The sequence below is a fragment of the Propithecus coquereli genome, unplaced genomic scaffold, assembly GCF_000956105.1.
Source record: "Propithecus coquereli isolate 6110/MARCELLA unplaced genomic scaffold, Pcoq_1.0 Scaffold399, whole genome shotgun sequence".
Classification (NCBI taxonomy): Eukaryota; Metazoa; Chordata; class Mammalia; order Primates; family Indriidae; genus Propithecus; species Propithecus coquereli.
In genome coordinates, this window is record NW_012149718.1 from 716,298 (window position 1) to 732,229 (window position 15,932).

Genomic DNA, 15,932 nt, shown 5'->3' on the forward strand with positions numbered 1-15,932 from the left:
TCCTGGTGCGTCCCTGCCTCCCACCCTCCCCGGGACACGCGCAGGCGAGGGCCCTCCCAGCACGTGACATCTCAGTGAAGTCGGGGCCCCGGCGCCCTCCAGCACTGCACCCCCGGGCCAAGGCCCGACCTCCTCCGGCCCCTCTCCCCGCACCCCCTCGGCTTGCAGGAAAGGCACGCCCGATCCCAGCACACGCCCTGGGTGGAGACGTGAGCCCAGACACGCGGGCTCTGGGGGAAATGGAGTCAGCAGACAGGGCCAAGTGAGAGGGGAGGGGTCTCAGAGCAGCCGGGTCTGGACGGCAGAGGAGGGGACGGTGTGCAGATGTGCTGCTGAAATGCCAAACCGACTCCTAGGACAGACAGGACACTGACACTAAGCAACAACACGTCTAAATGTCTCGTGGGAGCCCCCAAAGCATTAAACCCTAACGCTGCATGCGGCGCATGGACAGAGCGGAGCCTAAACGAGCATTTACAGAGGCGGCTGGGGCGGCGCCGGGAGCTCGCGGAGACACAGATCGGCCTCGCTGCGAGCGTGCACGTGCCGCCGTGGCACACGCCCTCTCTGCGCGTAAGGAGCCCTCGGGATCTGCGGGAAGGGCGGGTGGTCTGTACAGAGTGTGCGAGCCGGGCCCGTGGGCTCGAGCGGGCGGTGACGCGGCTGTCGCGGAGCAGAGGAATCTGGGCAGGATCAGAGCGCGCCCATCCCAGTGACCTCGGACGTCAGCCTGCAACAGATGAGGCATAGAGGGGAGACAGGTCACGTCTCACAGACGGATCAGCCCCAGACGGGCCTGCATGGGGGCCCGAGTCCTTCAGGTGCCGGAGCCCCCGGAGCCCCTGGGTCTGCCCCGCAGGCACCCCAGCCTCGCAAGCCCCACTCCCATGTTGGCTGTCACAGGGATACACGTGACGTGGGCAAGGGTCCCCACCCCCAGCACGGCTCCAGTGGGCTGACACGATGCTATCGGGCAGGCGTGGGGCAGGCGCTGTCCCCAGACTGGCTCCGGCCTGGCCAGTACCGTGCTCTGCCCGGGCCCAGCCCCGCAGGCAGGGCGGCCGCAGGGGCGGAGAGAGGGCAGGACCGGCTCCGGACGCCGGCACAAGCCTTGTGGGAGGTCAGGTGGGTAAAGCCGGGGGGTGTCCTCGTCTCCACACAACCCCTCACCCGCTTGCTGCTGGGAGCTGGGCGGGGCCCCGTAGGAGGGGCTCAGGACGGGGACAGGGAGTCACACACCCACACGGCCCTGTCCAGCCCCTCCCACAGGCCCACGTGGGGCTCCGGCCGGAGGACGTCCTCAGGGAGCGAGGCTGGCGGGCTCCTCACACCGGCGGCCGAGAGCTGGTGGTGCCGGCGTCACGGCCTGTGTGGCCGCGTGGGTGCTGGCTCGGGACCACGCCTGCACAGGACAAGGGGAAGGACGGGGCCCTGCGGAGTTCTCTCCTGCCCTGACCCCGCACGTTTCTCTGGGGATGAAGAGTGAGGACAGAAAGGCAGACGCCAGAACGCCAGTCCTTCTGGACAGCTCCGCGCGCACGAGGGCGGCTTTCCAGGCTTTGCCGCCCACAGGAGCCAACGTCTAGGCACGTGTCCAGGACCACACGGCCACCTGCCCTCCTGGGGACACTCTCACTGTCTGATTCCTGCTCTTCACTGGAGATGCGGAGAGTGAGGGTCAGGGTGAGGGCTGGCCGTGTCCGTGTGGAGACTCCCAGCATCCAGCGGGGGGCCGGGGGTACCGAGGGGAGGCAGAGCGCAGCCCGGGCCCCGCACGCCACGCTGTCAGCTGAGATGAGGGCAGCGGCTCTGAGTCCCTGTGGGGCGTCCACGTGGAGGCCCCGGCGGCTCACCTGGCGTTGATGAGATACTGGGCAAGGCTGATGTTGGCCGGGGTCCCCGTGATGGTGATCTGACGCTCGGACGACCCTTCAGTGGCGTTGGCAATTTTGATCTGAGCCCCAGACATCTGCCGAATTTCATTGATTTTGGTCCCCTGGCGTCCGATTATGCAGCCTATTAGCTAGAAAAAGAGGATGGAGGGAATTTCTTAGAGAAGAGCCTGAGCCCGCCCCCCAGGAGCGCGCGCAGCACCCCTGAGAGCCTGCCCGTCAGCTGCGGTCTTGGTCTCCAGCCCGAGCCCTGGACGCAGTGCTCCCGAGGGAAGAGGCACAGCCGGCCTCACGGCTGCAGGGTGTCACCTGATCCAGGACCCATGTCGGGGAGATGGGGACTAAGGGCCCCGCCTCTCCCTGCCAGCCCGGAGCTGCCTCTGCTCGGCGCCCTCCTGGGGGAGGCCCTTGGGGCCAAGAGGGCGCAGTCTGGACCTCGGCACTTCACACTGGTTTCTGCGGGCGCCTGGTCAGGAGAGACCCAAGCCAGGCTGGCGGGTGCTGCGTGGGGCCCCGACGCCAGCGCCGGCTGAGGTCGCGTCAGCAGCTTCTGGCTGCATCCTCAGGGTGAGAACGGTTCTGCCCAGACCCAGAGTGGAAGTGGCCAAGCTGTTGAAGAATGTGTATTTGAAGCCACCGCGAAACTCACTGCTGCCTGAAACCCGTCTTTGGATGAACTCAGGTGAAATTCTGAGGACGTGTCAAACGTTCCCTTTCACTCCCATTCTGCGAGCTCTGTTTAAAAGGGGGTGCAGTGGCGTCCGGCCGAGGGGGTCGGCAAGATGAAGGTCCTCCCTGAAGCAGCCCTGGGGTCGAGGCCTTCTGCGTGGCCACGGTCGCCCTGTGTAGGCCCCTCCCAGTCCCCTGCTGTGAGGGGGACATCTTGGGCCCCCAGAGAAGACCGCGGAGGAGCCAGCCAGCAACACTCGATTTCTGCCTTCAGATGGAACGGAATCCCTTCACGCCGGCCAGGCCAACGGCGAGAGCTCTGGAGCGAGGACAGGAAAAGGAGCGGCCAGACATGTAGCCGCGAGAGCCAGACCGGAGCCCGCCCTGCACCGAGGGCCCAGGGGGCGACACCCGGCCCTTAGTCTGCTTCTGCTGCCACCTCCTCTCGAGGCCGTTGGTTGGAGGTGTCAGAACCGTGGTGAACCTGGTGTCAAAAACACGTTCTATTCTTCTGTTCTTACATCAAGATGGGCCGCGAGCTGGTGCAGAGGAGGGAAAATCCATCTGCAAACGTGGGCGACACAGTCTGCGTGGTGAGCCGCCCCCCAGCCCGGGGAGCACGGTGCCCTGCAAGCTAGCTCCTGCCCTAGCTAGCTTGGAGACCCACTGTGCCTCATGCCATCTCTGCTGGTTACCTAGGTTACGGCCAGCTGTCTCACTGGACCATAAAATCGTCAGTCTTTATAAACATCTAGAGACCTCTGCTCTAGAAAAGCCAGAGCTGCCAACTTCCTCTATCTCCTGCCTGCGCCACTGGGCCCCCCACACCTCCCCAATCCTGCGCCCACCTCCCCAGGCCCCATAGGCATCTGCCAGGCTTGCCCCCAGCCCCCACCTCTGGGCGCTGCCCACCCCCTCCTCGCTTAAGCCTGTGTCTGTGCTCTGTGCCCCCAGGTCAGGAGGTGGCTCCCCAGCCTGCACATGGCCACAGTAACCAGAGACCTTGCGGGCCCATCTCTGACCGGGCAGCACCACCGTCCCCTCAGCAGTGTGACCACGGGTCCTGGTAAAATGCCAACATTCAGGAGGGAGCACACGGCCCTGGGCTGCCGGGTTCCACGTTGTCCCTTCCTCAGCCACTGTGGTAGCCCACTTTCCTTTCTAGCACTTTCTGCACTGCAGCGCAGTGGTGCTTGCTGAACCCTCAGTGCCGACAGCCTCCCATTCCCCGATTGCGGTTTGACAAGCCCCTGGGGAGTCGTCTCCCCCAGCACAAAGCGCCTCCCTCTTCTCTCAGCATCCGCCTCCACCCTCAAACCCTCTCTGCCAGCAGCGCCCTGGAGCTTCCTCCGGTTCCCGCCGCCTCCTCCCACGCCCTGGCGAGCTGCTCAGGGCGTCTTTCCCCTGGCCGTCGGGGGCGCTGACTCTGCCTGCAGCCTCTGCCCTCCTTTGGACAGCTGTGGAGTCTGAGTGCGGGGGAGCAGTCAGCACGCCCTCCATGCTGACCACGTCGCTGTGACTTCTGAAGCGGAGCCCTCCGTGGTCAGAAAGGGATGTGAGAAGGACACGCTTCTCCCACCGCCCTGCCCTGGGCTTGCTCGGTGCGAAAGAGGAGACCCGCTGGGCTGAGCCCTGCAGCCCAAGGGTGCCCCCACCCGGCCCCACTCACACCTGCTGACCCCCTAACCCTCAACAGCCCGGAGATCACTGTCTCCTCTCACCCTTGTGCGGTTTCATTGCAAATTTAAAGAAAAACTACAGAAATATTCTGAAATAACGTGGCCCCTCCTGACCAGACATCAGAGCTCAATCACACAGGAATGGCAGTTACACCTCCCGTCCCCTCTCCCCCTTCAGCCCACTGTCTGACACCTCTGATTCCTTCTCCCAGAAGGCCCTGGGGGTTCTGCAGCTCAGGACCCGGGAGGGGCCAGGCCCCAGCAGGCAGGTGACCATGGGCACCAGAGATGACGTGGCCAAGAGCAAGCACAGAAGTGGGCCATGAGGGAGGCCCATGGTGACCGTCAGAAACGGACCCAAAGGCCTGTGTCCTCAGTGGCTGTGCTGTGGGGCCTGAGTCTGACGTTCTCGCAACCAAGTGTCTTTCTGCAGGCAAGCTGAGGTGACCTGTGGACGTCGGCATGATCCAGCTGTGACCAAGAGGCAGATGTGGATGAGATGACAGGCGAGCGTCAGCACAAATGCACATTTATCTCCTTCTTTTTCCCCAAGAAGGTGGCAGGTAGCCCCATGTGCTGAACATCAGCTCTGTGGAAACGCCTGCACCGCAGCCCAGACGCCGGGGCCCGGGGCGAGCAGGAGAAAGCCCCTGACGTGCTGCCAACGGCTCTGCCATGAAGCAGCACAGGACGGGGTCCCGCAAAGGCACATGGGGGAGGGAAGCCACCTTCCTTCTGAGGGGCAGGTCTCCCCAACCTAGAAAGACTTCCAGGAGGACGGGAAGTGGGCAGCCAAGAACTGGGAAAACCAGCATTTGTCTGGCCGAAGGAGGCCACAGGAAACAGAGGCGCCAGCTCTCCACAAGATGCCTCATCCTCCTGCTTTAAGTTCATTTCAGTGTTGAACCAACAAGCTTGGCTGAGAGCATCCGTATCTGGTGCTGGTGACACAGTATGGTTCAGGTGACCGGCTAAGAAGGAAAAACCCTACAGGGCAGAAGGTCCGCTGGCTTTGTCACCTGGGTGAAAAGACTCAGGAGGGTGACAGAATCCACATGTTCAATGAACCATCGCAGTGGGGGGTTGCAAGAAACCAAAATCCCTCCCTCCAAGAATGTGGGGGCAGCAGCAGTGACCCCTGCCTGGGGAGACGGCTCTGTGCTGCTGCTCTTCAAGTTGGCCCAACCTCAGAAATGCTCGTGAGAGACGTAAGGCTGGTGACAAAGCTGCTTGGGCGTAAGTGTCTGAGCGGCTCTGAACAGACGTGCGGATTGTGCCTGAAGAACGGCCCTACGGAGGTGGCCTGGAGCAGGCATCGCCACAAGACAGCTCTTCAGGAGGGTTAGTGGCACTGGCCAGATGGCCTCGTGGTCCTGTCCTCTGGTGCCCCTGCTCTCTTCTGCCTTTTCTCTTTCTCATTGTCCATCTTCCACGTTCAGAATGGGTGATCTCACTGAACTCCCAAATCTGTGCTTCTGGTTGTTAGCGTCCATGAAGGGAAGAGGCAGGGTTTGGATTTCCTGCCTGGCAGGTAAAGGGGTGGAGCAGTGAAGGTTCCTGAATGCCACAGCTCTAGGGCAGAAAAGGCCCCTGGACATTTGACCCAGAAGGGGCACAGCCATCACCACAGTCCATACAGGGACTCTCCCTGCTGCTCTGGCAGCTACCCCTCAAGGACACCCTCCATGGTCTCTCAGTTTGGGGTAGTCCAAGGATACAGAGAATAGTCCTTCCTCTCCACCAGACCCCTACTTAGTCTGGGGAGTAATCGGCGTGTTGAGGGGAGCTCGTAAGGCCACACCCTCAGGTGTGAAGGGCTGACAGGCGCTAGATATGGGAATCCAGACCTGTGACATCCAGCCAACTTCAGGTCTGTCGGAGCCAACTCAGGGAGACTCTCAAGTCTCCAGAGGTGCCAGGGCCCATGGGGCAGGTACTGCGGGTGGGTCCACTCCAGGGAATTCCTGGCCACCCTCTTCTTCAAGGTTTGACCTTGACCTGGGGCAGTGCCTGCTCAGCAACATGGGTTCCCAGTCCAATTCTCAACTGACTTTTGATTAAACCCTGAAGTCCTCTTGGCCCCTTTCTTGTTTAATATCTTAGGGAAGTAAAATCACACACCTTTTGTGGGCATTGAACACACTTAAATGGGAAAGGAGGAAAGAGATGAAACAGGGGGCTTGGGTGGTAAGGCTGTTACTGAGCAGGGGTCCAACTGCCCAAGGGTGGCAGAGCTAACAGCCACCCACACCTGGCATTCCCACAAAGGGACAGGGGGTTGCAGGGCATACTCACATCATTGGGAATGGTGAGCTCGTGAGTGCTGGCTGGGGGGCTGGCGTCCAGACCTGGGCACACCAAGGGGACATGGTTAGGCTGGCAGGAAGGCTTCTCATGGTCACACCCCAGCATCTGGCTGACACTCCATCGGGCTGGGCAAGGGAGGGCTGGAGGGCTGGCCAGATGGTGAGGGTCAGCATAGCGCTGAGGCTCAGGACCCCGTGAGTTTTCAGTCCTAACTGCAACCCAACCTCCTGAGTCCCAGCATTCCTCAAAAGAAGGAAAAAGAAACCCAAGCAGAATGACATTTCACTGTTTTTTGGGGCACATCATGATGTCACTTTGCTGCCACGTTTGTGTAATCTCTCCTAACACCTGGCACAGGCACCCCGGCCAGCCCCAAGCTGAGGGGCAGGGCCGTCCAGCATGTCTCAGGGCCTCCACGGGGTGCCCAGGGGACAAGCACACTGGTCACACTGACCCTGAGTGCCCACCCTCCCTGTGTTCTCGGAGACCTCTGGTTCCGAGGCCCAGTCTGCTCACTGGCGCCCCACCTGAATGCTGCCAGTGGCCGAGCTCGCAGAGTTGCCTCTTGCTCAGCTTCTGACCTGATGCCATCCAAAGGCTCTGCACAGCCCGGCTTGGATACTCAGGACCACTAGACAGGTGTCCTGGTTTGGAGCATGGAGACCTAATAGCTTCACTGAGTCAGAAATCAGCTGCTGGACCCAGAGCCAGACTCCACCTTTCCAAACTGAACAGTGGAGACGTGGGGCTACTTTATCCCCAAGCCCGAGCTGTTCTCTTTACAACTCTCAGGTAGAAGATGACTTCTCAGAGCTCAGGCACGAGACCTGCTCTGGCTTGAAGAATAGAGACAGCAAAGCCCGCAGCAGGCGGGGAGGGAAGCCATGAGCTGCCCGCCTGAGCGGGGTGAGCAGGCTCATGGGCCAGAGGCCAGTTCTCCCCGACTCTCTCCTTCTCTCTCCACACTCAGCATTTCCATTTCCTCAGCAGGAGGCGGCTCCAGCCCAGGCTTAAGCTGAGGCCCTGCTTGCCCCTCAGGCCCTACATGGTTCCCGGCCAGATCCTGTAGCTCAGCCCAGACCCCAGAGCCCCGGGCTCCTCCCTCCACCACCACAGACCCAACTGAGGAGGCTTCAGGATGTCCCGGAACCCGAGCCCCCATGCCTGCTCTGTGGCCCCACCTTTGCCCTCCCTCTAGGCCTCAGCCTGGTCTCCATGCAGCCCACGTTCCCAAATGCACCTCAGATGCCCCCATGACTCCAGGGAACTCCCACTTCCTCACGGTGCCCCCTGCCCCCCTCAAGTCCATGTTACAGCCACGCCCCGGTACCCCCAGCCCTGGGTGGGCGGCTGCCCACACTCCAGCTCTCTCCTGGCCTCCCTCCCAGTCAGTGACTCCAGGCGGGTGTGGGTCTGGGGGCACCCAACACAGTGGGGGCGCGGCTGGCAGGTGCCAAATGAACCAATCATCCCATACTGTCTGTTATTTGTCTTTTGCGTGTCTAAACCTAGAGTTTCTGTTCTTTACCTTCTTTTAGTAAGGATGTTTTCAACAGAACAATTATTTGGTAATTCAACTATCTATATACATCCCATAAATTATGACAATTAAAATGTCATTTAACAGATTCTCGGGTGCTGCCTGAGTCATGGACAGGAATTCCTGAACAACGCAGAGCTCAGGGCAAACCCAGAGCAGAGTCACACCGGTTGAACTTGGGATATTCTGACCAAGGGGAGGACAGCATCAGAATTCTTTTTAAGAGGGTACTAAAATTAAACTAATAATTGAAAGACTATCTGTTTAAGACAAATGTTCCTCTACCTCAGGACAACATGGCTGCATGGTGAGCACTTTTCTCGTGAGGATGATGATGTTCCAGGCTCTGGGAGACAAGCGATGCCTCCCCAGCCTAAAGCCACGCGTGCTGTGGGAGGTCTCGCTGGCGTCAGTCCCCAGGACTGCCACAGTCAGACACTTCTCATCACCCCACCTGATTTCACCCTGCTGTGGCCAGCATGTGTGTGCACAGCGGGTCCCGGGGGCCTTGGGGAGAGGAGGGTCGTCACACGGCAACGCCCTGGCAGCTGGGGCGCCGGCCATGGGCCAGGAGGCCCAGGGATTGGAGTGTGTGTGGCATCTTCCTTAAGGGACCTGGGGACCCGCCAGGTCCCCAGCTTCTCCATCTCAATGCTCGCTCCAGACAGATGCATCTACAGGTCTGTAGGCCGCCCCACGCTTTCATGGACATCAAAAGGGCTGTGGACGGCACAGCACGCACCAGCCTTTCTCCTTAAGAGTTTGCTCATGTCTCCCATGAAACACACTCTTACAGTGCAGACCAGGGTAAGTCCTCCCATACCTGCTCCCACAGACCGTGGGTGCACCCTGACTGGACCCTACCGCGACCAGGTGCTGCACTGAGCCCCCTCGGATCCCCCAGCCCCAGCACAGTGGGGCCCCGGCCGAGGCTGGTCCACGGCCCTGGCCCCCGGAAGCTGCTGACCGCACTCGGATGTGGGTGCCGCAGGACCGCAGAGCGGGGCCGGGGCCTGCTCCCCCAGTGGGCTGTTTACCTGACGACTGGCCCATCAGATTTTGAGCTTCTTCGGAGGAGTGTAAAGGCAGCTTTTCTCCTGGAGAGCAAAGAAGAGACAGGTTTAATGTTTTGCCCTCAAGGAGATAAGCACGGTCCCTTCAACTAGGGAAGCTCAAAATATGACTGGCGCAGGCACAGCTAAGCCATGTCCGGTGGCCCACTCAGCCACGGCCACAGGCGTGGCTCTGCCCTGCCTCTCTGGGGAGGGACACCCAGCTGTGCCCAGTGACCCTGCCTGCCCGCCACCGTGCCTGGGCTGGGGACGGGCTGGGGTCCCTGCTTCCCGAGGCGGGGCAGGGCAGGGCCGTCCTGGTGGGCGCCACCCGGGACGTACAGTGGCTTCCTGCAGAGCAGCGCCCACACCTGCTCGCCTGCACACTTCCCCCTGGACGGAAATGCGCCAGGTCTGGGCACGTGCACGCCTCCAGCAGGAAGCCCCCCTGCAGCAGCGCAGCGCTGCCCGGCAAGCGCGGACCTTGGCGGGCAGACATCTCTTCACAAGCGAGGGTTCGGCAAGGCCAACCGTGAGGGACGCTGGCCACAGTGGGGGACAGACAGACTGACCTCCCCTGCCCGGCCCCGAGCACCCCACTGCTGCCGGCCCTGCACCAGCGACACTCAGCTCCACCTGCACCTGCTCTACACGCTGCACCGAGCAAACAGTTCAGAGACAGCCCCCAGGTGAGAAGAGAAGGTCAGAAAAGGGCTGGGTACGTACCGGGGAAAGCGGGGTTGGTCTGTCCGAGGGGAGGAAAGGGGGTTTGCTGCATGGCCAACTGGTGGAGCTTGGTCAACTGCTGGGGTAGGAGGGACACGAGAGCTAAGAAGGTTATTGTCATCGAGTACAAGTCACACCAAATCAAAACGGCAGTAACAGAACTGTGCACAGATAGAGCCATGCGGACACATGGCGGACGCGGCAGACTCAAGGACTTGGCCTGGGAGAAGCCAATGGGGCCCGCCTTGCCGGCTGCGGGCAGCACGCGGGAGGCGCCGGAGCCGCTGTGCTCCCTCCTAGGCTCCCGGGCAGCTCCACCCGGACCAGCCAGGCCTCCCTCACCAGGCCGGTGTGGACGGAGGCTGGCCAAGGCCAGTGGCCTGCGGAGGCTCTGAGCCACAAAGCAAGGCCACCTGGGCTTCTAAGAGACTCAAAGTCAAGTCACTACTCACGAAACTTGTGCTGTCACCTGTGGGGTCCACAGCGCCACACAGACCTTGCCCTGGCCCCAGCCCTGAGCGAGGCTCGGACGCCCCGCCAAGGCCCTGGCTTTACCCAGGGGGATCTGGGGGCGCTCAGGACCCACACACCTGCCCTCCAGACACCTCCAGGGAGCATCTCGTCTCCCCGGGACTGCAGACTGTTGGTGCTGGGACAGCCGCGGAGGCGCTGAGGGGTGTGGGGCACTGGTCCGGAGGCCGCCTGTGCCTGAGGCCCGGGCACCCGCAGGCTGCACCCGCCCCGCCTCCCAACCCACAGCCACACACTTCCCAAGGGGGGCCTTGACTCAGTTTCTTATCTTTTCTTAGCCTCGTTTCTTAAATAAACACTAAAAGTAGCAGAGGATAAAGGTAAATGTGGCGAGACAAGCCACATCTTGGGAGCAAGGGAGCAGGCTGAATGCCCGGAACCCACCCATGCTCTGGAGTCCGGGGCTGCTCCGCGGAGGGTGTCATGGGCCTGCAGCCAGGGCGCCAAGGCGCGTGCTGGGTCTCAGGACCACCCAGGCCGGGAGGCTGCACGTTCGGGGAGAGGTACCTGCCTCCCACCCAAACGCAACCCTGCGCAAGCTGCCTGTGCACTGAGCTGGCCCAGGATTGGCGCCCTCCCCACAGCCAAGCAGGTGACAGGATGGAGGTGCTGTGAGAGGCCACCACGGCTGGGGCTGGGGACACCTGGGCAGCAGAGCTGTTGTCCCGAGTAAGAGGGGCTGGCTTCTGAGGGTCTGCTCAGACCCCTCCACACTGGCCCTGTGGCCCCGTGGGGTCTGTGTGTGGCCTCCCAGGAGCAGCGCACCTTCCCTGAAGAGTGTGGCCCCTTCCTGTCCCAGCACTGGCATCGAAGGGCTGCTCCCCTGCCTGGGCCTCCCTGAAAGCCTGGCAGCCGGGGCAGGGCTGGGGCAGGGCCAGGCCTGCGGGAACAGGGCTCTGGCGCATGGGCGGGTCAGGCTGGCCTCTCACTTCCGTGGGCCGGGTCCTGGCATGGAGGTCCACACAGACCCCGTGGCGAGCCTGCAGCCTCCCGTCACGCCCTCCAGACAGAACCTTTGGTGCGTGTGCGTGAGCTGCGAGATCGGGGCGTTTGTTGCCGCGGCAAGCTGACAAATACCGTGTGTCTGACCTGGCCCCTGGAGCACCTGCCTGCCAGACGCACCTGGCGAGCACTGATGCCAGGCACGTCTCACAAGCCCCCGGCCTCTTCCGCCTTCTTGGCTGTGTCCTGATTGGAGGCACTTGGGCTGGGCCTGCTCGGGAGGACACCTGGCTGCAGCTGTCGTGGCCAGGAGGTGCGAGGAGCCCCAGTGAGGGGACATGGAGACTTGGGGTCAGACTCAGCTTTCCGAGTCCCCTGAAGAGGTGGCAATTGTCAAGGCCACAGCAGGGCCTGGGGGGCCGATGGTGCCCCTGCCTGCCCACTGGCTACTGCCCCAGGTGGATGGTGCCTGGTTGTGGTGTGGGTGGCACCTGCGCCTGCCTGGACCAAACCCTCGTGGGCACGGTGACAGGCGCACCCTGGAGTCTCCACAAGGTGCCAGAAGAGCCAACCCCGGAGACACTTCCCCCAGGACGCCAGCTGCAGCCACAGGGACAGCTTTGTGCCTCTGGGCGAGGCGCAGTCCCTGAGGTGGCTGGAGACCCTGCTCTGCATGGAAGCAGGTGAGCTCAGGGATCCTAGCGAAGTCTCCCACCCGGACTCAGGCGCCCGTGGCAAGAGCACGCACCCCACCCACCGTGTCCCAGGCGAGACTGCCCACGGTGGACCAGGCACCTGCCTCCTGGGTACTTGGCCCTCAGCCACCTGCGGCTGATTCGCACAACCTCCCCCCACTCCCTGCCCCCTCTAGACGGCCCTGGAGCCTTTCTGTGACAGCAGGGCGCGAAGGATACACGCATGTGCCCAGTCACCCCAAGTCACCTGAGGGGTGTCTGATGGGGCCGAACCTACCCACGGGGAAGAGTCCGACAAGGAAGACACTGACTGCAAACCCCCAGGATGGAGCTGGCACCCTCAAAGGACATCAGGGAAGAGCAAGGGCCAGTGAGGCTTGGCTCAGGGCGAGGGTCACGGCTGGGGCACGGGGGAGCCTTGGGGAGGTGCCCGTGTGGCTGCTGAGAACTGCTGTCTCTGCTCTCGCCCGCTCGCTGCTCACCGCAGTGGGGCTGCGTGCCGGGCAGGTGCACCCCATGAAGACAGAGGACGGAGGACAGGGCCCTCTCTCATCTGTCCCTGCACTGCCCAGGACCGCACAGCCTTGCCCTGGTCAGGGCCGGGGATCGGACTGGGCCACGCCTGGGTCCCAAGGCCAGGGACCTGGCCAGAGTTGGCTCTGACCCGCCGTGTGGAGACAAGTCGCCTGGTCTCACTGGGCCCCGGCTGCCCAGTCTACAGACGGCACCCACAGCGATCCACATGAAACTCAACTGGCAATGCTGGTAGGCCCAGGGCTGTCCCATCCCCTGCGTTCTGGTCCCTCCCCCATGCCCAGTCACAGACCCCACCGGATGGTGCAGGTGAAACTTGGAGTCTGGTGGGGCTGGCGCCAGCACCCAGAGAGACTCACATCCAGAAAGTCAGAGAGTCTGGAACTTAACCCCTCCTGCCTCAACGTGTTTCCTGCTTTTTACGAAGGAACAGCCAAACCATCACACAAATCTCTCCCCGCCCCCACCGCACACCGGGGTGACGCACTAGGAGGGCGGGGCCAGCAAGGCCACGCCTGTGAGCACAGGGGAGAGTCCTGTGGGTCCCACCTTGGCTCCACCTGTGCTTGGCCAGGCCGCTTCGCCTCTTTGGGACTCAATTCCCACATTTTTAAAGGAGGGAACAGGACTAAGTGCCAAGGGGCTGTTCACTTTTTGAGATAATTCTGCCATTTAAAAAAAATCAGACTTTTGGTTCTCAGCAGTTCTCCAAATCACTGAGGGCAGGTAAAAAGGAGGGAGGGGGCGAGGGGGGGTATCGCATTACAGGTGTTTCCCTGTAACTTGTCTTTTGCACTTAACGTCCTATCAGAATAAAGAACAAATATTGAAATTGCAAGTGCTGGTGAGTCCACCGCGCAGCGCACCAGCGCCAAGGGCAGGCGCCCTGCTACCGCCACTCGGGTCAGGAGCAGGCCGCCAGGTGGTTTCAGGGTACTCATGTTTCTCCTCCCAGGAAACGCCTGTCTCTGTCTTTTGCCCATTTTTCTCACTGGGCTGATTTTTGCTGATTTCACAAATCCTCAGGCATTTCAGACACTAATCCTGCCTCAGTTATACACGCTGCACAGATCTGTTCCCCACTCTCCTTAAGGTTTCTTTAGAGAAACAGAATTCCAAGTTTTAATGTAATCAAATTCATCAACATTCCCCTTTATGGCCTGTGCTTATGTTTTGTTTAAGAAATCCTTCCCTGACCTGAGAACAGGACATTCTCCTGTATTGTCTTCTAAAAGTGCTTTTTCTCTCTGAAGTTCTTGATGTACGAGAGATGTTTCTGTTTATGTCTTTAAGTCACGACCCATTTCCCCGCAGCGATGACCACGTCTGGGCGTCGTGTGGACCATCCGTTCCCTCCTGGGCTCTCACTGAGGCCGTCGCAGGCTGGGCCTCCCTCCCGTGTGCGTCGGGTCCTGGGCTCTCTTGACCCAGTGGTCTCCTCGTCTCTCAATGACTCTAACCAAAGCCTACGTCTTTGCATGCACTAGGACAGACCACCCTGTCACGCCTTCTCATCACCGATGGGTGTCTTGATCTTGGCTTATGCTCTTCCATAAAAAATTTAAAATGGAATTTTAAGTTCCTCAAAAAACCTGCTGGGATTTTGATTAGAATTGTATTGCATTTGTGTATCAATTTAGAAAGAACAGACATCTTTAGGATACTTAGTATTTCTATCCATGAACATTGTATCTCTCCATTTATTGTGGTCTTTTGATCTTCTTTAACTTTTAATAAAGGCAACTAAAAAAAGTCATCTTTTCATTCTTGATTTGCAATTATAGTATTGTGTCACTTGCAACAGGGATATGTTCTGATAAATGTGTCATCAGGCAATTTTGCTGTCGTGCAAACGTCACAGAGTGAGCTCACACAAACCCAGGGGGTGCGGCCTATGCCTGGGCTGCATGCTACAGCCCACGGCTCCAAGGCTGCAAACCTCCACGGCTGGCCACTGTGCTGAATCCCACAGGCAGCTGTGACACAAGGCTAAGTATTTGTGTATCTGAACACAGCTAAACAGAAAAGGCACAGTAAAAATATGGCATGAAAGGTAAAAACGGCACGCCTGTTTGAGGCCCTCACCATGAATGGAGCCTGCAGGACTGGAAGTTGCCCTGGGTGAGTGGGTGGGTGGCGAGGCCTGTGAAGGCCTCGGGTGCTCCCGCACACTGCTGTAGACTTCGCAAACACTGCACCGTCAGGCTACGCTAAGCTTATTTAAACCTTTTTTTATTTCTTCAATGATAAATCAACCTTAGGTTATTATAATTTTACCTATAAACTTTTAAATGTTTTAACTTTAACTTTTTTGTAATAACACTTAGCTTAAAACACATTCTACAGCTGTACAAAAATACTGTCTTTATATCCTTTTTTTCTTTGAGACAGAGTCATACTCTGTTGCCTGGGCAGTAGTGCCGTGGCGTCAGCCTAGCTCACTGCAACCCCAAACTCCTGGGCTCGAGCGATCCTCCTGCCTCAGCCTCCCAGGAGCTGGGACTACAGGTGTGCGCCACCACACCCGCCTAATTTGTTTTTTTTCTATTTTTAGTTGCCCGGCTAATTTTTTTCTATTTTTAATAGAGACAGGGTCTCGCTCTTGCTGAGGATGGTCTCAAACTCCTGATCTCACGTGATTCTCCTGCCTCAGCCTCCCAGAGTGTTAGGATTACAGGTGTGAGCCACCATGCTGGGCCTATATCCTTATTCTGTAAGTTTTTCTATTTTAAAAATTATTTGTTTTAAAAACTTTTTTGTTAAAAACTAAGACACGCACACTCGCACCGGCCTAGGCCTGCACAGGGTCAGGACCATCTGCGTCGCTGGCTCCGCCTCCACGTCTCGTCCCACTGCAAGGTCGTCGGGGCAGCAACAGGCACGGAGCTGTCACCTCCCAGATGACAAGGACCTGTGGACAACTCCTGAAGGGCCTGCCTGAGGCTGGTTTACAGTTAACTTTTTTTTAAAGTAGAAGGAGTACACTCTAAAATAATGACAAAAAGTGCTGCACAGCAAGTGCACAAACCGGGAACACAACCGTTTATTACGTTTACCACCATTATCAGGCATTACGTGCTGTGCACAATTACACGCGCTGTATCTACACCACAGACGCGTAACAATGCCACTCGTTACAGGGACCACGATCACCCTACGCTGGCACTAATTTCCATTGTCTTATTTTCTGAGTGTCCTGCCTTTCTAGGGCTTCTTTTCTCCCCCCACTCCTTTTCTTCTGCTGGGCTGGTTGGCAGTTTTCCCCTCACCCGTCTCCCTGTGCTGCCACGGAGGTTGTGTGACTGACTGTAACTCGTGCGCTGGCCGTGGGAGCCCTCGCGGAGTGGCGCGGCACGCTCCCCGCT

At 59.7% G+C, this 15,932-nt stretch overlaps 1 protein-coding gene across 1 annotated transcript in view; it reads right to left on the minus strand.

Annotated features, from left to right (window-relative positions):
* Positions 1–693: 693 nt before the first annotated feature.
* Positions 694–15,932, minus strand: part of PCBP3 (poly(rC) binding protein 3) — a 39,492-nt gene continuing 24,253 nt past the window's right edge. The window contains exons 9-13 of the mRNA XM_012652684.1: positions 9,866–9,944; positions 9,125–9,184; positions 6,536–6,588; positions 1,854–2,023; positions 694–730 (exon numbers count right to left, since the gene is read on the minus strand). Of these exons, the coding sequence (XP_012508138.1) occupies positions 694–730; positions 1,854–2,023; positions 6,536–6,588; positions 9,125–9,184; positions 9,866–9,944 (399 nt within the window). The remainder of the gene's footprint in view (positions 731–1,853; positions 2,024–6,535; positions 6,589–9,124; positions 9,185–9,865; positions 9,945–15,932) is intronic.